Below are 23,286 nucleotides of genomic sequence, written 5' to 3'. Positions count from 1 at the left end.
TAGCCCATGATGCTTCATGGAGTTTTGGGGGATTCAGCAAAAATGTATCTCTGTGACCACCGCTGGGGATGCATATGGGGCCATGCAGATGGAGTTCCATGTTTTCCTAACTCTCCTAAACTAGGATAGCTTCTGTTCCATATATTACATACCTAGTAAGGTTTTAGCAACCCTAGTGGTTTTCCTTATGTCTTCTTAATATTTTACTTCCAAATTTAACAAATATTTAGCATCTCCTATGTATGTGAAAGACTGTACTAACTCCAGCAAAAAAAAAATCAAAAATGAAGACGAAATTCTTACCATTAAGAATTTTTTTCAGTTGAAAGATAAGAGAAGTATGTTAATTATAATGCAGGGCACATTGTCAAACATGGTATTATTTGAAAGTATTCTGGAAATTTGAAGGAGAGTTTTCATTCAGTTGAGGGAATCAAGACAAAGTTTGTGGATAGGTGGGTTAGAAAACAGAAATAAAGAAGGTTATAGAACAGAATTGAAGCAGGTGGTAAGTGAAGGAAACTTTCCAAGTAGAGTGAATGACATTAATGAAAGTTGAGAAGCAGTGGATTAACAGACATAGAATATCATTCAGATTTGGGTACAGTGAGTGATAGAGCTATATTTAAGACCAGGCAGAGGAACTGTGTACACTAAGTAGACTGTGAGACGTCATGGACAGATTGGTATAAAAATTAGTATATGTTTACAATTGAAGGGGCAGTGATCTGAACAGACCAGTGCTTCAGGAAGATTAATTTGGCGATAGTGTTTAAAATGGAGTTTGTGGGGAAAGAAACAGTATATTTTATTTGGGAAATATTTTTTCTATATTTTGTTTGTAGCTAATTTGAAATTTTGATCTTTGGTTTTGTCTTATGAAATTAAAGAGAGAACTGAAGAATCCAAAGTATCCATTGATATTCTAACATCAAGGGAACAGTTTTTCTCAGACGAAGAAAGAAAATATGTGGCTGTTAATCAGAAGAAACCTTATATTTTAGTAACACCACTCAAATCTAAAAAAATTATAGAGCAAAAATGCATGAATTATAATCTGTCCTTTGGCACCATTAAAGCAGTAACAGATTTTGCAGCGCGAAAGCATCAAAAAGAAAGTAAATCAAACTTAAATGAACCTACAAGTCCAATCAGCAAACCCACAAAGACTTTAGAAAGTACATTTGAGTATAGTGTGGGTCATAAAAGTAAAAGCAAGGAAGATTGTAGTGAATGTGATTTACTCACTGTCAACCAGAAAATAAAAATACCTAGTCCTAAAAAGGAACAAACAGTCACCTCTGACTTTAAGAAAAATACAAGGTTATCAAAATTGAAGAAAACTGAAAATCAAGTAACTGTGTCATTTTACAAGCATCAGTCCTCATCAGATTTGTCTAATGAAGAGAGTGAAAAAGGAAAGGAATTTAGAAGGAAAGCTGGGGTTGTTAAGAAAACCAGAGCAAGAAATACCAAAGAAATAGTGGTTCACTTGAGAAAAAGCACAAGAAAAACAAGGACAATCCCAGTGATGTCTGAATCTGAAACTGAAGAGAGTGAAAATGAACTTCATATGAAACAAAAGAAAGCTAGATGTTCTGCTAAAGAAAATCTTCAGAAATCTGATATTAGCAATGAGCTTCCAGCTATTGAGACAATGGGATCTGGCAAGACAAACAGGTATTCCTTCGCATGTTTACCTGGTTTAATTCAGGATGAGGAATGGAATAAGAAAGAATTACAGAAACTTCATTGGTAAGTAGTCAGATTTGACTCTGAAATATCTAGAGGGGCCACAAAACAGTTTACAACATAAAAACTCTAATAACGGGCTGATTTAATGACTTCTATTTGTTAATATGGAAGATGTCATCCAAAAACACATGGAGAGAAATTAAAATTTATATAGGGAGTAGAGGGAGAGTACAGATAACTTCTAACTAGGTTCTTTGTGGCCATCTATAGCCTGCATGTGAGGAAAGTGAGTGACCCTCTTTTCATTCCCATTTAATATTTCAAGAGAGTCCCCTCCCCCTCCCCCCTAAAAAAGGGTAACTATGTGAGGGGACAGATGTGTTCATTAATTTGATTGTGGTAATCATTTCACAATGTATATGTATGTCAAATGATCACATGTACACTTTAAATATATACAGGTTTTGTCAATTATACCTCAGTAAAGCAGGGGTAAACCATTTCAACACAGACAAATGCAGCTCTCTCACTTAGCTTCACATTTTAAGGAATATTTTATAAGTAAATTTACTATTATAAAACCTTAAATTTGAATCCAAGTTTGTAGATTATTTAGTACAGTCTTTTCCCCCTCATTTGTAGAAGAGAAATTAGTCTCAAAAATTCAGTGATTTGTCCAAGGTTTCTTAATTAGTGCTGCTTGATAAATCAGGTATGATGAGAATTGGATTTAGCTACATAGACTTGAAAAGCAGTTTCAGTAGTGTGGTAGTTAGTATTGGAAGCCAGATCATAGTTGAGAGATGAAGAGTGAATGAGACAGTAAAGACAACCTAGATGGATGACACAAGAAATTTGGCAATGATAGGGAACAGAAGAATGCATAGTCATAGAAGACAGTGTGAAGATAAGGGAAGATGTATGTTTAGTTGCTTGCTTGCTTGTTTGTAAGGTGACTCATGCCAGGGTATAATGGTATGTTCTTGGAAATGATCTAGTAGAAAGAAAGGAAGATATGATTGATAAAAGAGGGAAGGATAACATAGAAACACGCCACGTTCAGTGTTCCATTCTCTTGTGTACCCCCAACTTTGTAACATTTGGAATTCATTTTCAAATCTACCTTCTCTTCCTAAGGCATCTTTGTGCCACTGTACTCTTCCTTTCTCGATTTCCTAAATTTTCCTTCTCTATCTTATTTTCAGGCAGAGAAGGTTTTCTTACTCTTCAGACTTCTTGGTTTTGGCTGCTTGCTTTCTAGCAGTAGTGTATTCCTCAGTGATCTTTTCATTCCAAAGTTCTATTTTTCCTTTTTGCAAAGGGACTTCCAAATCTGTGCCTCTGGTCTTGAATTCTTGTACTTAGGTTTGTATTTCCCTTTGCCTGCTGGACATCTCTACATAAATCTCACCTACAGCTAACTTAATATGTCAAAAACCAAACTTATTTTCCCCTGCCTGTCCACTTTGCCTGACACTCCTGTTTCTGAATATGTAATTTTTCTAGTCAACTAGGTTTAAACTCTTTATTATTATTGATTTTTAATCTAATTTTTTAAATCTAATTTTTTTTAAAATTAAGAAGCTACCAGCTATACTTAGGCAATATTATGGGTTCAATTCTGGACTACTGGAAGAAGGTGAATATCTCAACAAAGAAAGTCACATTAATTTTTTGGTTTCCTGGTGCATATGAAAATTATGTTTACACTCTACTGTAGTCTCTTAAGTGTGCAATAGCATTATGTCAAAAACACCAGTGTATATACCTTAGTTAAAAAAAATAATTTATTGCTTAAAAATGCTAATCATTTGAGTCCTCAGCAAGTTGTAATCCTTTTGCTGTTGGAGGGTCTTGCCTTGATATTGATAGCATTTTACCCACAGTAGAACTTCTTTCAAAATTGGAGTCAGTCCTCTCAAACCCTGCTGCTGCTTTATCAGCTAAGTTTATGTAATATTCTAAATCCTTTGTTGTCATTTCAACAGTCTTCACAGCATCTTCACCAGGAGTAGATTTCATCTCATAAAATCACTTTCTTTGCTCATCCATAAGAAGCAGTTCCTCATAAGTTCAACTTTTATCATTCAGCCACATCTTTAGGCTCCACTTCTAATTCCAGTTCTCACTATTTCTCACTATTTCCACTACATCTGCAGTGACTTCTTCCACTGAAGTCTTTAACTCCTCCAAGTCATTCATGAGGGTTGGAATCAACTTCTTCCAAACTCCTGTGAATGTTGATATTTTAATAGACCTCTTCCCATGAATCACAAATATTCTTAATGGCATTTTAATGGTGAATCCTTTCCAGAAGGTTTTCAATTTACTTTGATCCATCAGAGGAATCACTATCTGTGGCAGCTCTAGCCTTAGGAAATATATTTCTTAAATAATAAGACTTGAAAATCAGAATTACTCCTTGATTCATAAGCTGCAGAATGGATGTTATGTTAGCAGGCTGAAAACAACATAAATCTTGTACATCTCCATTAGAGCTTTTGGGTGACCAGGTACACTGTAAATGAGCAGTAATATTTTGAAAAGAATCTTTCTTTCTGAACAGTAGCTCTACACAGTGGTCTTAAAATGATTCAGTAAACCTTGTTGTAAGTAGATGTGCTGACCTCCAGACTTTGTTCCATTTATAGAGCACAGGTAGAGGAGATTTAGCATAATCTACCTAAGGACCCTAGAATTTTCAGAATGGTAAATAAGCATTGGCTTCAACGTCAAGTCCCCTGCTACATGAGCCTGTATCAAGAGAGTCAGCCTGTCATTTGAAGCCAGCCATTGACTTTTCCTCCTTAGCCAGAAAAGTCATAGATGGCATCTTCTTCCAATAGAAGACTGTTTTGTCTGCATTGAAAATCTGTTGTGTAGTGTAGCCACCTTCATTGATGATCTTAGCTAGAGCTTCTGGATAACTTGCTGCTTCACTTTGTACTTTTATGGAGACACTTCTTTCATTAAACCTCATGAGCCAACCTCTGCTAGCTTCAGACTTTTCATCTGAAGCTTCCTCACCTCTCTCACCCTTCGTAGAATTAAAGAAAGTTAGGACCTTGCTCTATATTAGACTTTGGCTTAAAAGAATCTTGTGACTGGTTTGATCTCTCCAGATCGCTAAACTTTCTCCATATCAGCAATAAGGCTATTTGTTATCATTTGTGTGTTCACTAGAGTAGCACTTTTAATTTCCTTAAAGTACTTTTTCCTTTGGATTCACAACTTTACTGTTTGGCACAAGAGGCCTAGCTTTCAGCCTGTGTCAGCTCTTGACATGCCTTCCTCACTAAGCTTAATCATTTCTAGCTTTTGATTTAAAGTGAGAGACTTGCAACTCTTCCTTTCACTTGAACATTTAGAGGCCATTGTAGACTTATTAATTGGCCTAATTTCAATACTCTTGCGTCCTCGGAGAATAAGGAGGCTCAAGGAGAGAGAGAGAGAGAGATGGGAATGGCTGGTCAGTGGAGCAGTCAGAACACACAACATTTATCAGTTAAATTCACTGTCTTATATTTGCACAGTTCATGGCACCCCAAACAATACAAGAGTAGTATCACAGATCACATAACAAATATAATAATGATGAAAAAGTGTGAAATATTGTGAGAATTACCAAATGTGACAGAGTCATGAAGTGAGCAAATGCTGTTGGAAATATGGCACCAATAGTCTTGCTTGACACAGGGTTGCCACAAACCTTCAGTTTGTAAAAAACACAGTAAAGCAAAAGGCAATAAAACAAGATATGCCTGTACAGCCTTTTTCTTAACACTACTCTTTTTTTCACACCTTTAATGCCTTTTGCCTGAACTGTGTAAGTAGCCTTGTGTTTTTACTTTATTCTGTTCATCTGAGTAATCTGTTTTATACAACTCCAGATTAGTCTTAATGTATAGTTGTGGTTCTGACACATCAAAAACCTTCACTTGCATTCTTGCTCAAATTCAAATTATATAAAGATTTCTTCTGCCTTGCATTGAGAGTAATAGTTGACCTCAGTTATCCCTTCCAGCTGTATCCCCCATTATTTCCTTTAATAAAAGTTGTCAACCTTTGCTGTATGTTCAGATCATGCAAGGAGATTTTTAAGTGCCTGGACTACAGAAATGCCAGTTCCCAGTAAGATGAGTAAGCATACTCCGCTCTGTTTCTTCTATGCAGCTGTAACACCTGGACAGAATTCTTGGAACAGCTTTTTGTTGACTCAGGAAGATAAATAATAACAGGTTGATTGAGGGAGACTAGAATTTTAAGAACCACCAAACTGGAAGTGAATTTCCAGTTTTTCCTCTAGATATTCCCCCAAGCTAAACTCAAGGCCACCTAAAACCAGGAAGGGGGCATTGAGGCAAGACAAAGAGAGTTCAAAGAGAAGCCCTTCAGTTATGGCTTGAACAGGAAGGGGGATTACTAACACTCAGAAACAGTAGAGGAAATCTCTCAGTTGTTTCTTTTTCTTTTCTCCTTTCTCTTACAACCCAGTACCCATACAATCCAGCAGGAGCAAGCATCACAGCATCAGTTGTGTCACTGATGCATCACACGTACCTAAAACTCTGAAAGTGCGGAACCTTCCTCTCCAGTTCGGGTAGAGGTCTCAAAAGGGTGGGGCAAACCATTTTGCAATTTTCTCTTTCTGTCCTGTGCTTGGCCCTGAGAAAGACACAATTTTATAAAGTGTGCAGCAGAGCTGGGTAACTAAAACCCCAGGTTTCTGCCAGAGAATCAAAAATGGGAACCCTAGGGAACCAGACTGCAGAGAGGGAGGACCTAGGGAAAGCAACCCTATAAAGTTGTTTATGAACTTTTAGGCTCACCCTTGAGTTGCCCATTTGTGGATCTGATCCTAAACAGCATACCCAAGACTTTGAGAACTGAACTAAATGGTAGACCACCATGCAGTTTCCAGGCCAGCCACCCAGTGTCCAACATGCAGTATATCCTAATAACACTGCAAAGCTTTAAAAATGGAACTGACACTGAAACTGCAACCGCAGAAGACTGACTGGAATTTATAGCTCAGGTTACAGCCAGGTTGGTTGCCTGCTAAAACAAAAATATTAATATTCTCTATAAAATATATATAAGACCCAGAGTTTTGTCATTCAAAATGTCTAGGAAATAATCCAAAATTACTTAGCATACAAAGAACCAGGAAAATTTCAACTCTTATGGAAAAAATAATAAACAGATGCGAATGCTGGGATTGACACAGATGTTGGAATTATCTTACAAGATTCTGAAGCAGGTATATAAAAATGCTTCAGGAACTAAAAGCAAACATTCTTGAACAGAAATTTATAATGTCTCAGCAAGAAATAGAAAATGTAAATAAGGATCAAATGGAAATTTTAGAACTGAAAAATAAGATAAAAACTCACTGGATAGGCTCAATAGCAGAATGAGATGAGAGAGCAAAGAGGCAGTCAGTATCAGGAATGGAGGAATAGGAAGACAGATGGCAACTCTGGGTAAATACAGTAGACTTCTCTTGAGTTCTTGTAAATGTTTAGCGGTTTAAGGCAAATATTGCATTGCATGATGGAGTTCTTCAGTGTTTATAAATGTGATACAGAAGACAAGTGAGGAAGAGGCTTATATGATGGTAAGATTTTACTTGAAGCAGTAAGATACTGATTCTAAGTTGACTGTTCAGTATGTATATAGTAAACCCCAGAGCAGCCACTAAAAAACTACACATATCTTCAAACATATAATAGATAAATTAAAATACTAAAAAAAAAAGGCAGAAAAAGGAAATAGAAAACAGGAGGAACAAAGAAAAACAATTACATTAATTATGTTAATAATATACATTACATTAATTATGTTAATAATATAAATACCATTTAAAAGATTGTTAGAATGAATTTAAAAACATGATCCCACTGTGTTGTATAAAGGAAACTCACTTCAAATAGGACAGAGGTAAGTTAAAAGTGAAAGGATAGATACATGCCATGCAAATTCAATAGATAGCTGGAGTGGCTATACTAATACTAATCAAAGATTTCAGTATGAAGAAAATATCGAGAATAAAGACGGACATTACAAAATGATAGAAGTGCTATTTCACCAGGAAGACTTAACAATCCTAAATGTGTATGCACCTGAGAATAAAACCTCAAAATACATGAATCAAAATCTGACAAAACTAAAAGGAAAGTACTGAACTGAAAAGAGTCAAATCCACAATTATAGTTGGAGACTTCAGTATTCTTCTCTTGGTAATTGATGGCAGTAGTAGATAATTAGTAAGGGTATACAAGAACTGAATGAACAACACCATCAGCCAACTGTGCTAGCTGACATTTTGGAATAGTGTACCCAACAGGGAAAAAACACATTATTTCTAAGGATAGGTGGATTATTCACTAAGAAAGAACATTTACTAGGTCATAAAACAAATCTTAACGAATTGAGTATAACTGAAGTTATATAAAGGGTGTTCTCTGGCCATAATTGAATTAAACTACAAGTCCGTAAAAGAAAACAAAAAATTCCAAGTGGTTGAAAAATAAATAACACACCTATAAATAATCTATGGGTCAAAGAGGAAGTCTCAAGGGAAGATATTCTGAACTGAACAACAAAGAAAATATATCAAAATTTGCAGTGTGAGCCCAGAAGTTCATAAACAATGTTACAGTTTGGTTTTACGTAGCTCATTTCTCTGCCTGATTTTCATGATACTTTCTTCATAAATGAAATTGTGGTATGATCTTATAGTGATTGGACTACTGAGTAATAAAAAGGAAGAACTATTGATACTTGTAACCACTTGAATGAATTTCAGAGGTATTATGCTGAGTGAAAAATGCCAGCCCAAAAGGTTACATACTATATGATTCCATTTATGTTATGTTCTGGAGAAGACAGAACTAAAAAGAAAGAAAATGGATCAGGGATTTCCAGTGGTTATAGTGGTGGACCACAGAGGGGTAGCACTGGGAGTTTTTTTCAGTCTGATGGAACTGTTCCATCTGTTGTGTTATATATCTGTTAAGATTCATAGAACCATACCCAAAAAGACAATTTTACTTAAACTGTTTAAAAAGTGCCTAGACTGCATTCTATTAAAATATTCAGAAATGGCAGGTTTGGGTTTGGGTTTTATGCTTCTCTAGTTTTTTACAGCTTTGACCTGCAGCTATTTCTTTGAAATTTCCTGTTCTATAAATATGAACTATATATCATTCCCTAACCATATGTAGTTCTTCCTTGTCTTCATTTCTTTGCCAATATTATGGCCTTATTTTCACCTGTTATATTTTTATCCATCCTTCAGATTTTATCTCACATGTCACCTCCTCCCTGTAACATTTCCTTGTTATCACCTATTCCTACTTTCCACTCAGATGTAATGCCTCTTTCTTACAAACAACGTAAAGCAATTCTAATGCTGATTTCAAAGCAAAATAATCACATGAGGAGCTTTTGGAAAATGCAAAGGATTGCTGCCCCAGACCTACTGTATTGAAATCTTCAGGGATGGAGTCTATGAATCTGTTCGCTTATTTTACTTGCTTGCTTGCATTTTGCTATAAGCTCCTTAAGTGATTCTTGGTTGCAGCCCACTGTTTTGTACCCCCCCCATCATGCTTATAACCTAGTAGGGTAGACAGATACTTAGCAAATAATCCCTGTAAGAAGTTTATGACAGTATTTATCAGGGAAATCTGACTTAGTTTAGGCAGATACTAGAACTAAGATTTGAAGGTTAAATAAGTATTTAGGCCAAAGATTCATGATAAGTACGTTTTAAAGTAAAACAGTGTGTGTAAAAGTAGAAAGTAAGAGAGCATATTTAAAAATACTAAAGGCCAAAATGACTGGCATACAGAAAGTGAGGGAAGAGCTGTAGAGGATGAGAATAGACAGGCAAGGAAGAACATAGATCATATTTAGGTTTTTATGCTTAAAAATGATGAAGTGATTTTTAAGTAGGACTGGAGTGATATGATTACATTTGCCTTTTTAAATTATCTGGGATTAACTAGAGAAGATGTGTTCATTACAGACTAATTTCTTACTAAGTGCATTAAGTATTTTTATTATGACAAAATAGTCCTTTTAGGCAATCCTAGACTTGAATGTTAGCTATGTACACAGATAGGGAAGCTTGAGCCCCCTCCCTATAGTTCTCTGCTTTAGAACACATGTGGAATGATTAGTTATGCAAGAGTAGAACATTTGTTAAGTGTTCAATGCCCATAAGTATTTGTTCTCCTTTTATGCATCGAGTGAGTGGTATTCTGTAGTTAGATCATATCTATTCACAAAAGTTGCTTCTTAAATTTTCATGAATTTTACAAATTAAATGTTTCATGATCATTATTAAAAATTAAATTATATAAACTAAAGGTTAAATAAATTAGAAACAAACTAAAACTCTAAACTCATCACTTCCTAATTATTTTACTATATTTTATTATCTGTGCCCTTGAGGTTCTTTACATCTGTCATATCTGTGTAGTGGAAATTCTTTATAATTGTGTGCTGTTGCACATTTCTTACTCCATGTTGGTAACTTGAAATCATCCACGACAGGAGTATTTACAACATCGAAATTGACAAACACTACAAATTGGGGCTTTTTAACCCCAGAAAACTAGTTGTAAAAAATTTACCAGCATAACACTGCATAGGTTAACTGGTGAGTTAAATAGATCTTTTCTGGCAGAACTATCAGCCTAACCACAATATATAATCTCTTGGAGGGGGAGGGCAGTAATATGTATACCAGGTTCTAAATACAGTAAGTCCCTACATCTGAACCTTCAAGTTGTGAACTTCCGAAGATGCGAACATGTGTTCACATGTCCAGTCACATAAGTTAGTTCACATGTCTAGTGTATACTGTCATGTGTGTGCATCCTTTACAGGTAGTTTTGCTTTTGTGTGCTTTACTGTACAATATTGTATCGAGTACAGTAGTACAGTATCTTTATTTCAAGCCCAGGATGTCCGGATGCAAGCATAAAAGCAGTGGTGATGTAGCTGGTACTACTGTACTTTTCAAGGTTCTTTAGTGTAAGAGTAAAAATGTTTTTATTTTTGTGTTTGTTTTTAATGTATTATTTGTGTGAAAAGTAATATAAGCGTATTACAGTATAGCACTATATAGCCAATTGTGTTAGTTGGATACCTAGGCTAACTTTGTTGGACTTACCAACAAATTGGACTTAAAAATGCAGTCTCAGGACGAAATTCATTCATATGTAGGGGACTTACTGTAATCATTTGCAATGAGATTTTAGAATGAAACTCGTTTGTTATTCCCCTGCATCGGCAGGCGGACTCTCAACCACTGCGCCACCAGGGAAGCCCCAAATTGGGGCTTTTTAACCCCAGAAAAGTAGTTGTAAAAAATTTACCAGCATAACACTGCATAGGTTAACTGGTGAGTTAAATAGATCTTTTCTGGCAGAACTATCAGCCTAACCACAATATATAATCTCTTGGAGGGGGAGGGCAGTAATATGTATACCAGGTTCTAAATACAGTAAGTCCCTACATCTGAACCTTCAAGTTGTGAACTTCCGAAGATGCGAACATGTGTTCACATGTCCAGTCACATAAGTTAGTTCACATGTCTAGTGTATACTGTCATGTGTGTGCATCCTTTACAGGTAGTTTTGCTTTTGTGTGCTTTACTGTACAATATTGTATCGAGTACAGTAGTACAGTATCTTTATTTCAAGCCCAGGATGTCCGGATGCAAGCATAAAAGCAGTGGTGATGTAGCTGGTACTACTGTACTTTTCAAGGTTCTTTAGTGTAAGAGTAAAAATGTTTTTATTTTTGTGTTTGTTTTTAATGTATTATTTGTGTGAAAAGTAATATAAGCGTATTACAGTATAGCACTATATAGCCAATTGTGTTAGTTGGATACCTAGGCTAACTTTGTTGGACTTACCAACAAATTGGACTTAAAAATGCAGTCTCAGGACGAAATTCATTCATATGTAGGGGACTTACTGTAATCATTTGCAATGAGATTTTAGAATGAAACTCGTTTGTTAAATTGGGGAACTACCTTATATTGACTTAGTTTTTTTCTATTTCAATTTTCATTTCCCTCAGTTAAGTATTATATCTAAAATATTGTGTTCTATAAATTATAATAGAATGAAAGCAAGCGTAACACTTTTTAATAAGAGTTTGTAACATGGAATATATAGAAACTAGGAGCTTGTCTTCCAATATAGTTAGCACCAGTAAGATTTGTACAGCAGTGTACAAAAGTTAGTCATGCTAGAGTCCCCCCAAAGATCTAATCACTGATTAGTTGGACTTAGGAAAAAAATGTTGAAAGATTGGGCATGGTTTTTCAGGTTTAATAGACTACAACAAAATAGAAGGCATCTACTAGATATGTACACTTACATCTTTGTATTTTAAGCATTAGAGTAGGTTATTAAGTGGAGAGAATACTATCTTCTTCCTAAATAGTTATCTAGAATGATTTTGATAAAATTCCTTCAGCTCAGTAATTCTCCTTGATTTAGTAGTATGCCTTCAGAAGGTTATTTTTTTATTGAGTTGAATTGCTTGTTCTTTAACTGTTTTTGGTCTTCGATAGTGCTTTTGCATCTCTTCCAAAGCACAAGCCTGGTTTCTGGTCAGAGGTGGCTATGGCTGTAGGTTCTCGATCTGCTCATGAATGCCAGAGGAAATACATGGAAGATCCCCGAGGAAAAAGATCTCAGAAACATGTCACCAAGAAAAAGCCAGTCAACCCCAAAGGTAACCTTTGTAGGAAATAGTTTTTTCCTAGTTCTCAGTATCGATTTCTTTTTTTGAATTTTATTTATTTTTTTATACCGCAGGTTCTTATTAGTCATCCATTTTATACACATCAGTGTATACATGTCAATCCCAATCTCCCAATTCATCACACCACCACCCCCCTGACACTGCTTTCCCCCCTTGGTGTCCAACGTTTGTTCTCTACATCTGTGTCTCAATTTCTGCCCTGCAAACCGGTTCATCTGTACCATTTTTCTAGGTTACACATACGTGTGTTAATATGCGATATTTGTTTTTCTCTTTCTGACATACTTCTCTCTGTGTGACAGTCTGCAGATTCATCCACATCTCTACAAATGACCCAATTTCATTCCTTTTTATGGCTGAGTAATATTCCATTGTATATATGTACCACATCTTCATTAATCATTTGTCTGTCGAGGGGCATTTAGGTTGCTTCCATGACCTGGCTATTGTAAATAGTGCTGCAGTGAACATTGGGATGCATGCGTCTTTTTGAATTATGGTTTCCTCTGGGTAACCCAGTAGTGGGATTGCTGGGTCATGTGGTAATTCTATTTTTCGTTTTTTAAAATTTTTTAAGGAACCTCCATACTGTTCTCCATAGTGGCTGTGTCAATTTACATTCCCACCAACAGTGCAAGAGGGTTCCCTTTTCTCCACACCCTCTCCAGCATTTGTTTGTAGATTTTCTGATGATGACCATTCTAACTGGTGTGAGGTAATAACTCATTGTAGTTTTGATTTGCATTTCTCTAATAATTAGTGATGTTGAGGAGCTTTTCATGTGCTTCTTGGCCATCTGTATGTCTTCTTTGGAGAAATGTCTATTTAGGTCTTCTGCCCATTTTTGGATTGGGTTGTTTGTTTCTTTAATATTGAGCTGCATGAGCTGTTTATATATTTTGGGGATTAATCCTTTGTCCGTTGATTCATTTGCAAATATATTTCCCATTCTGAGGGTTCTCTTTTCGTCTTGTTTGTAGTTTCCTTTACTTTGCAAAAGCTTTTAAGTTTCATTAGGTCCCATTTGTTTATTTTTGTTTTTATTTCCATTACTCTAAGAGGTGGATCAAAAACATCTTGCTGTGATTTATGTCAGAGAGTGTTCTTCCTATGTTTTCCTCTAAGAGTTTTATAGTGTCTAGTCTTATATTTACTTCTCTAATCTATTTTGAGTTTATTTTTATGTATGGTGTTAGGTAGTGTTCTAATTTCATTCTTTTACATGTAGCTGGCCAGTTTTCCCAGCACCACTTGTTGAAGAGGCTGTCTTTTCTCCATTGTATATCCTTTACCTCCTTTGTCATAGATTCATTGACCATAGGTGCGTGGGTTTATCTCTGTGCTTTCTGTCCTGTTCCATTGATTTACATTTCTGTTTTTGTGCCCCTACCATATTGTCTTGATTACTGTAGCTTTGTAGTATAGTCTGAAGTCAGGGAGTCTGATTCCTCCAGCTCCGTTTGTTCCCCTCAAGACTGCTTTGGCTATTGGGGGTCTTGTGCCTCCATACAAATTTTAAGATTTTTTTGTTGTAGTTCTGTGAAAAATGCCATTGGTAATCTGATAGGCATTCAAGCCTGTGTCTTTTGGTTGGAGCATTTAATGCATTCATGTTTAAGGTAATTATTGATATGTATGTTCCTATGACCATTTTCTTAATTGTTTTGGGTTTGTTTTTGTAGGTCCTTTTCTTCTCTTGTGTTTCCTGCCTAGAGAAGTTCCTTTAGCATTTGTTGTAGAGCTGGTTTGGTGGTGTTGAATTCTCTTAGCTTTGGCTTGTCTGTAAAGCTTTTGATTTCTCCATCAAATCTGAATGAGATCCTTGCCCGGTAGAGTAATCTTGGTTGTAGGTTCTTCCCTTTCATCACTTTAAGTATATCATGCCACTCCCTTCTGGCTTGTAGAGTTTCTGCTGAGAAATCAGCTGTTAACCTTATGGGTGTTCCCTTTTATGTTATTTGTAGTTTTTCCCTTGCTGTATTCAATTCTTCTTTGTCTTTAATTTTTGCCAATTTGATTACTTTGTGTCTCGGCGTGTTTCTCCTTGGGTTTATCCTGTATGGGACTCTCTCCACTTCCTGGACTTGGGTGGCTATTTCCTTTCCCATGTTAGGGAAGTTTTCGACTGTAATCTCTTCAAATATTTTCTTGGGTCCTCTCTTTCTCTCTCCTTCTGGGATCCCTATAATTTCCAATGTTGTTGGCGTTTAATGTTGTCCCACAGGTCTCTTAGGCTGTCTTCATTTTTCCTCATGCTTTTTTCTTTATTCTGTTCCATGACAGTGAATTCCACCATTCTGTCTGCCAGGTCACTTATCCGTTCTTCTGCCTCAGTTATTCTGCTATTGATTCCTTTTAGTGTATTTTTCATTTCAGTTATTGTGTTGTTCATCTCTGTTTGTTTGTTCTTTAATTCTTCTAGATCTTTGTTAAACATTTCTTGCGTCTTCTACATCTTTGCCTCCATTCTTTTTCCAAGGTACTGGATCATCTTCAATATCATTTTTCTGAATTCTTTTTCTGGAAGGTTGCCTATCTCCACTTCATTTAGTTGTTTTTCTAAGGTTTTATCTTGTTCCTTCATCTGGTACATAGCCCTCTGCCTTTTCATCTTGTCTATCTGTGAATGTGGTTTTTGTTCCACAGGCTGCAGGATTGTAGTTCTTGCTTCTCCTGTCTGCCCTCTGGTGGATGAGGCTATCTAAAAGGCTTATGCAAGTTTCCTGATCAGTATCAATTTCTGATCACTCATTAGATGTATTTTCTATTTATCCATGTGTTTTATTATAGGTATTTTTTGTTGTTTTTAAAATTTTAAAGCTAGGAAGAACTCCAAGGATCATCTGTTTAATTTTTAAGTCTGACCTAGCTACTTACTTACATCAATAGTAGCCTTAGCAGCCTTGTGCTTTGAGTTTGTTCTAGGAAATCTGCAGTTGGATCCAGAGATTTCAATAACTGGATTATTGTTCTAAGGGTCTAAGTTAATTTGAGGCCACTTGGGTAGGGCCCCCTAGTAATTCATAAGAAAACTCAGTAAATTTAGTTTTTATAGTCCCTAGTTGTACACACTCCTGGCCAGGGTTTCTGCCAGAGAAGTCCTATACCAGGCTTTAGGGAATATTCAGTATCCCTGTCCTAATTCAATAAGGTTTATATTTTAGCAAAATCAATAAGTTAGGTAGTCAGCGAGAGAAGTGTGAGAGGTAACCTTTCTCACAGGTAAAGAACCTTTTCAACCTCACGCTACCTAATCCTAATATAATTTCTTCCTGAGTAGTCTTGTAATCTAATCACATTGCACAGATCCCAGTGTAGAAAGAATCATTTGTTATATTAGAGGCTTGGAAATATCAACAACAGAGACTGAGTTTATTTAATGTAAATACACAATTCAGAATTTGCAAAGGTTGTTCACTTTATAGAGCAGTTAGTATAAATGACTAAATCCTTATCAAAATGTTTTGCTGACTCTTAAGGCAAGATCAGTGATTCTGATAAGAAGCAAACTATTAAGATAACTGCCAAAGTGGGAACTCTTAAAAGGAAGCAGCAGATGAGGGATTTTCTGGAACAGTTGCCAAAAGATGACCATGATGATTTTTTCAGTACAACACCTTTGCAGCATCAAAGAGTACTGGTAAGCATCTTAAATGTATGAAATCATTGTTTTCTTTATACTGACTTTTATATCTTTCATTTTATGTATGGTTAGTGTTCATCCCTAATATTTAGGCCAAGGATTGATAGCCCTCACTGATATGCCAAAGTATAGTATAGTAAAGTATAGTATAGTATAAGAAGCATTCTGATGCCATTCTCATCAGTGGCCAGAGTCTCCCCTTCAGTGGGGTTCAGAAGTAATGGTTGTAGAACCAAATAGAAAATCCAGAGATAGACCAAACATATATATTTAAAATTCATATGCAGTAAGGCAAACTTAAAAAGGGGGGGTGATAAGAAAAGATTATTACCTACTGCATAGTAAATTGGGAGGAGGGATTAAGTGACAGCATAAGATTGACAGATTTGAATGTATACAAGAATTTTTGTAGTATGAAAAATCACAAAACTAAAAACTTCAGTGACTGGGATAAAATATTTGCAACAGATAAAGACAATAATATGTATAATATGAAGAACTCATTCAGATGTTACTGGAATAATAAAAAGTATCAAGCTCACAGGAAAAAAGTAGGCAAGAAAAATTTTAAAGGCTGAATGAACACTTAGGGGCATTTTAACTAGCTATCAAAGGAAAACAAAGTAAATTATATACCTTCTAAATTACAGAATCTTTTAAAAAAATAAGTTAAAATATTCACTAACAAAAAGCAGTAGGCATGTTGATATAGTCATATGTCAGTGTATACATAATTGAATCTTATCTTTTGGAAAGCATATGAGAGCCATAAAGATTATATCTATTCATGGGAGTTTATCCTAAGAAATTCAAAAGAAGGCAAAAACCTTCACAGAGATACTCCTTGTACATTTATCTTCACAGCAAAAAGCTGAAAACAATCTGTATATCCAGTAAGGATGTACTTCATAAACACAGTTAAATATAGTGCAAATATTAAGTGCAAATCTGAGACTTTGTAGACTCTAAATATAAAATGTTAAGAATATTAAGATTAAAGTAATGCAAAAATGGATGTATATAGACAACTGGACTATTAAGCATAAAAACTGAGATTTGTTTTAGTGAGCTACACTTAAGGGTAATTTTTTCATCTACCCATTTCACAATGTGGTTAAATCATCTCCAATTTTAAAAGGCTACACAGTGCTTTAAGAATTTAGTAATAACATCATTATCTGGGCTCTCTTTTTGCCTACACAGGTTATGAAGGAAGGTATTTTAAGGGAGCCATCTGAGAATCATACTGTGTTCTTTGCACAAAAACCATGATCCCTTAGGCATTGTACCGTTTATATTATTCCCCCATCATTTCAGGTTCTATATTTGTTTTGGCCTAAATGCAACAGTAGCAACATTTTGAAAGCAATAGAAATAGAAAGCAGTGAATTAGTTCATTTTCTGTGGCAGAAGTCCACTGTTTCTAAGGTTTTAATATAAAGGTAAGTAAAATCTTAATTAAGGATTGAATTGCTGTTTATTGGAAATATATGCACACAAAAAGTTTAATACTGCTTGACTGTCTATTTAGTACCAAGCATAATAGTAAATCAATTACAGTTTTGTTTTGTTCTGTCTACACAGAGGTCAGCATACTTGGTGCATAGGCCAAATCTGGCATATCACCTTTTTTTGTAAACAATATTTTATTGTAACACAGACATGTTAGCTATGGCTGCTTTCCTGCTTCAACAGCAGAGCTGAGTATTTGGAATAGAGACTGTATGGACCACAAAACCCTAAAATATTTTCTGTCTAACTCTTTACAGAAAACATTTGCTGACCCTGGTCTACACAGTGCTAGAAATGTGTGTCCATTACCTCTGTTTTACACAACAGAAACTAAGTTTTTTAGAGGCCAAGCCTCTGTTCTCTACCTACTAATATTTTTAGTTACTCAGTTGTGAAATTATAAGACAGAAAACAACTTATCATCCCCCCAAAAAAACAATTTGTGATAATGAGGAATTCCGTTTTTAGGAGTGGCTGTCAGTAATATATATTTGCTTTCTAGTTACCAAGTTTCCGGGACAGTCAAGAAGAGGATGATATTCTGCCAAATATGGACAGAAATCCAACAACTCCATCATCGGTTATCTTTCCACTGGCAAAAACTCCTCAGTGTCAGCATGTCAGTCCTGGCATGCTAGCCTCTATAAATAGGTAAGTATTTGTGCATATGATACTGTAATTCTCTGCATCAACTTTTAATATTCCATGAGTTGAAGAGAGTAGATGTCAGTAATGAAAGGAGTCATCATTATTTTTAAAAACTCATGAAAGAATAGTTCCTAGAAGTCAAGGATGGACAGTTTCCACAAGGAGGGATGTTATTCAATAGTGTCAGTACACAAGTGACACTTTACATTAGATTCCAAATGGGTCAAAGTTTTGCCTGTAAAGAATTAAACTAAAATATACCTTAAAAACACCTTAGAGAATTATTTTATAACCTCAGAAGAACCAGAAGCCACTAACAAAAAGTATGATAAAGTCAACCATACAGAAAATAAAACATTTTACCTGGTACCAACCACCATAAACAATCAAAAGACAAATGACAGTCTGAGAAAAGAATCTGTGGAACTCATCACAAGAAAAAGGCTAATTTCTCTGTTATAACACTCCTACAAATAAACAAGAAAAGGAAAGCCATTCTCATGCATTACTAGTGAGAAGGTAAATTAGTTCAGTCTCTGCAGGCAGTAATTTGTTGATATCTATCGAAATTATAAATGCATATGCTCTTTGACTTAGCAGTCCCACTTCAAGAATTGTGAATGTACAACTAATTCATTGCAGTATTGTTTATAATGACAAAAGACTGGAAACAAATGTCTATCAATTAGGGACTAATCAAATAAATTCTCATATATTATGTAGCCATAGACATTAATGAAGAAATTCTTTATGTACTTATGGTAAAATGTCCAAGATATATTAAATGCAAAAAGTTAGATGTGGTTAATTATATGTTACAATTTGTGTAAATCGGGACTGTGTATATACTTGTGATTGCTTTTATGTGATTAAATATAAAACAATTGCTTTTATGTGATTTAAATATATTGCTTTTATGTGATTAAAATCACATAATTACTTTTATGTGATTAAATATCTCTGAAGGGATACATAAGCAACTGAAAACATTGGTGATCCTTAGGGAGAAGAACTAAGATAGCTTGGGACAAATAAGAGGAATACTTTTTTGAATTTCACACGATTTGAATATAAGCATTATTTTTTAATATAAATAAATAAAATTAAGAAAACATATGGGTGGCCAACAGTCATATAACACAGAGAAAAAAATGGAAAATGGTAAAAATGAGGCCTGAAAATAGGCTATTCATTTGGCAATTAAGCAGGCCAGTGCTGATCTTAAGAGCAATTTCCATGGGGTGTGAGAGATAGAAGCCAGATGATCATGACTGAAAAAAATAAAAAAGCACTTAGTACTCTCATGAAGCTTAGTGAAATTTTAATTTGCATTTATTCAGCAAAAACATAATTTTTCCCTAGCAATCCACAAATTATTTTTAATTTAGTATTTAGTGCAGGTGAAAGTATATTGATCATATAATTTTTTTAATTTTTTAAAATTTATTTTATTAAAGTATAGTTGATTTACAATGTTAATTTCTACTGTACAGCAAAGTGATTCAGTTATACATATATATATTCTTTTTCACATTCTTTTCCATTATGGTTTATCACAGGATATTGAATATAGTTCCCGGTGCTATACAGTAGGACTTTGTTGTTTATCCATTCTATATATAATAGTTTGCATCTGCTAATCCCAAACTCCCAATCCATCTCTCCTGCACCCCCTCTCCCCTTTGGCAACCACAAGTCTGTTTTCTATGTCTGTGAGTCTGTTTCTGTTTGGTAGATAGGTTCATTTGTGTCATATTTTAGATTCCACATATAAGTGATATCATATGGTATTTGTCTTTCTCTTTCTGACTTAACTCCACTCTGTATGACAGTCTCTAGGTACATCCATATTTCTGCAGATGGCATTATTTCATTCTTTTTCATGGCTGAGTAGTGTTCCATTGTGTATATGTACCATATCTTCATCATTCATCTGTTGATGGACATTTAGGTTACTTCCATGTCTTGGCTATTGTGAATAATACTGCAATGAACACAGGGGTGCATGTTATCTTTTTGAATTATAGTTTTGTCTGGATATATGCCCAGGAGTAGGATTGCTGGATCATATGGCAACTCTATTTTTAGTTTCTTGAGGAACCTCCATACTGTTCTCCATAGTGGCTGCACCAGTTTACATTCCCACCAACAGTGCAAGAGGGTTCCCTTTTCTCCAAACCCTCTTCAGCATTTATTGTTCGTAGATTTTTTGATGATGGCCATTCTGACTGGTGTGAGGTGATACCTCACTGTAGTTTTGATTTGCATTTCTCTAATAATTAGTGATGTTGAGCATCTTTTCATGTGTTTGTTGGCCATCTTTATGTCTTCCTTGGAGAAATGTCTATTTAGGTCTTCTGCCCATTTTTCGATTGGGTTGTTTGTTTTTGTGTGGTTGAGTTGTATGAGCTGTTTGTATATTTTGGAAATTAAGCCCTTGTTGGTCACATCATTTGCAAATATTTTCTCCCAGTCTGTAGGCTGTCTTTTCGTTTTGTTTATGGTTCCCTTTGCTCTACAAAAGCTTGTAAGTTTGATTAAGTCCCATTTATTTATTTTTGGCTTTTATTTCTATTGTTTTGGGAGACTGATCTAAGAAAACATTGGTATCATTTATGTCAATGTTTTTGCCTATGTTCTCTTCTAGTTTTATGGTGTTATGTCTTATATTTAAGAGTTTAAGCCATATCGAGTTTACTTTTGTGTATGGTGTGAGGGTGTGTTCTAACTTCATTGATTTACATGTAGCTGTCCAACTTTCTCAACACCACTTGCTGAAGAGACTTTTTTCCATTGTATATTCTTGCCTCCTTTGTTGAAGATTAATTGACCAGAGGTGTGTGGGTTTATTTCTGGGAAGCATAAAATTTTGGACACAGTTTTTGGTAAGCACTTTGGCCAAATCATTAGCTTTAAAATAGTCATGCCTTTGGCCCTTGAATTTTATTTCTGAGGAAATATGAGGTTTGGGCAAGTATGTATGCACATTTGTATGAACAGAGATGTTCACCACAAAACAATACTGAAAATTTGGAAATGACCTAAATGTCCAACAGTAAGGAAAGTCAAGAAATGAGGATTTGTTGGACTTCCCTGGTGGCGCAGTGGTTAAGAATCTGCCTGCCAATGCAGGGGACACGGGTTCGAGCCCTGACCCGGGAAGATCCCACATGCCGTGGAGCAACTAAGCCTGTGTGCCACAACTACTGAGCCCATGCTCTAGAGCCCGCGAGCCGCAACTACTGAAGCCTGCGCGCCTACAGCCCCTGCTCCGCAACAGGAGAAGCCACCGCAATGAGAAGCCCGTGCACCCCAACAAAAAGTACCCCGCTCACCACAACTAGAGAAAGCCGGCATGCAGCAACGAAGACCCAACGCAGCCAAAAATAAAAAAATAAATTTTAAAAACAAAGAAATTAGGATTTGTCCATATAATAGAATAATATATAACAATTTAAAATGATGCCTTCAGGAATTTTTAATGACATAATGTTCAGTGGATAATTTTTAAAAGCTAAGAAATAAAACTACATACAGTATGATCCCAGTTTACATAACATGTATTCATAAGAGAAAGGAAATTTCTTGACCAAAAATATCACCAGCCATTATCTCTATATTGTAGAATTACACTGATACAGGTTATCACGTTATTTTTTTATATGTATCACTTTTACAATTAAGCAAAATGGCTTTTTTTTTCTTACAGAGCATATGGTGGGCTCATTTATACCAAGAATATATTTCCTAAAACTTCTTTATTTTTAAAATATGAGTTTCCTAGACCTCTTCAATCTCTTGACTTCACCAACTCTAGCAGTTAGTTTCCTTCTCATAACAATATTAAGTAACAAAACAGTTTTTTTTATTAATCCCCAAGTCTCTGGTTTGTTCAGGACAACAGACCCATGAGATGCTGATCCTGAACCATTGGCTAGGCTTATTCACCTGCTATGCAGGAGAGTTTGTGGTTCACATTAATATCTTAATATGTCACACATTTACACATTTCTACACGTCATACATTTAAGGTTGCTCCCAAATAGTCATAAAGGAAAGGATAGTCAATCATATAGGATCTTGAAGCCAAAAGAGAGAATTAGAATTGGTGTTCAGCTGGATTTACTGTCATAAGTAATTGTTGGGGAAATTGAGAACGACATTACATGTGGCTTCAGTTTTCATCTGTAAATTATGAATCAAGCTTATTTGCAAAGAATGAGAAGGGAGAGAGGTAAGGTAAAAAATGAAAAAAAAAGTCTTAGTTGGTGTGGGGGATATAAGAAAGATGTAACTATGTAGAAATAAAAGGCTTATGAGCTGAACTGAAGACTAAACACAGTTGGAAGCCATAAATTAATTGAGGGCTTTCATCACCAGACTTATCCTTAAAATGATCAACTTTTAAGATTCAATCTGGAGAGGGAAGGAAGACATGAATAAGAGAAAGGAGTGAAAGGTATAACAAAAGCGAATCAAGGGACAAGAAGTCTCTGTGAGTTTTAGAAAAGACAGGCAGCAAGATAGAGATTGGAAAGAGCACAAATGGGACAAAAGACAATGGGTAAACCATCATTTCCCAAAACAGTCTTAGATTGAAGCATTTTGTCTATTTCCATTGGTACATGATTGCCTTTTTAAAAATGGAAAAGAAAATGTACTTTTAAAATATTGAAACATTTTAAATTCATTTTGTCAGTTGCTGTTCAACCTGTGGATAAAAGTATGGTAGTTAATGTTGACCTGTTATTTTATATTTAAACAGGGCTGACTGTGATAAATATGTTTTTCGTATGCAAAAAACCCATAAAAGTAAAGGTGGCACTGTCTGGGGCAATATCAAGAAAAAAACAGTAAGTATTTTTATTCACCATTCATTTATTCAACACATACCTATTGAACAACTATAATATATGGCAAATTGTTGTAGTTATGTTATATAACAGTCCCTGCCTTCAAGTTGCTTACAGCCTAATACAAGTAAATTATGAGGCTAT

At 35.3% G+C, this 23,286-nt stretch overlaps 1 protein-coding gene across 7 annotated transcripts in view; it reads left to right on the top strand.

Moving 5' to 3' along the window:
• MIS18BP1 (MIS18 binding protein 1) overlaps nucleotides 1-23,286 on the top strand; it is a 58,594-nt gene that overhangs the window by 29,213 nt on the left and 6,095 nt on the right. For all 7 annotated transcript variants that reach the window (XM_024743422.1, XM_024743426.1, XM_024743425.1 and 4 more), the window contains 5 exons: nucleotides 891-1,755; nucleotides 12,293-12,456; nucleotides 15,966-16,126; nucleotides 18,144-18,292; nucleotides 23,055-23,142. In XM_024743422.1, the coding sequence (XP_024599190.1) occupies nucleotides 891-1,755; nucleotides 12,293-12,456; nucleotides 15,966-16,126; nucleotides 18,144-18,292; nucleotides 23,055-23,142 (1,427 nt within the window). The remainder of the gene's footprint in view (nucleotides 1-890; nucleotides 1,756-12,292; nucleotides 12,457-15,965; nucleotides 16,127-18,143; nucleotides 18,293-23,054; nucleotides 23,143-23,286) is intronic.

This window comes from Neophocaena asiaeorientalis, unplaced genomic scaffold (genome assembly GCF_003031525.2).
Source record: "Neophocaena asiaeorientalis asiaeorientalis breed wild unplaced genomic scaffold, Neophocaena_asiaeorientalis_V1.1 scaffold107, whole genome shotgun sequence".
Taxonomy (NCBI): Eukaryota; Metazoa; Chordata; class Mammalia; order Artiodactyla; family Phocoenidae; genus Neophocaena; species Neophocaena asiaeorientalis.
Note: the sequence above shows the minus strand (reverse complement) of the source record. Positions and strands in the feature narration are given on the sequence as shown.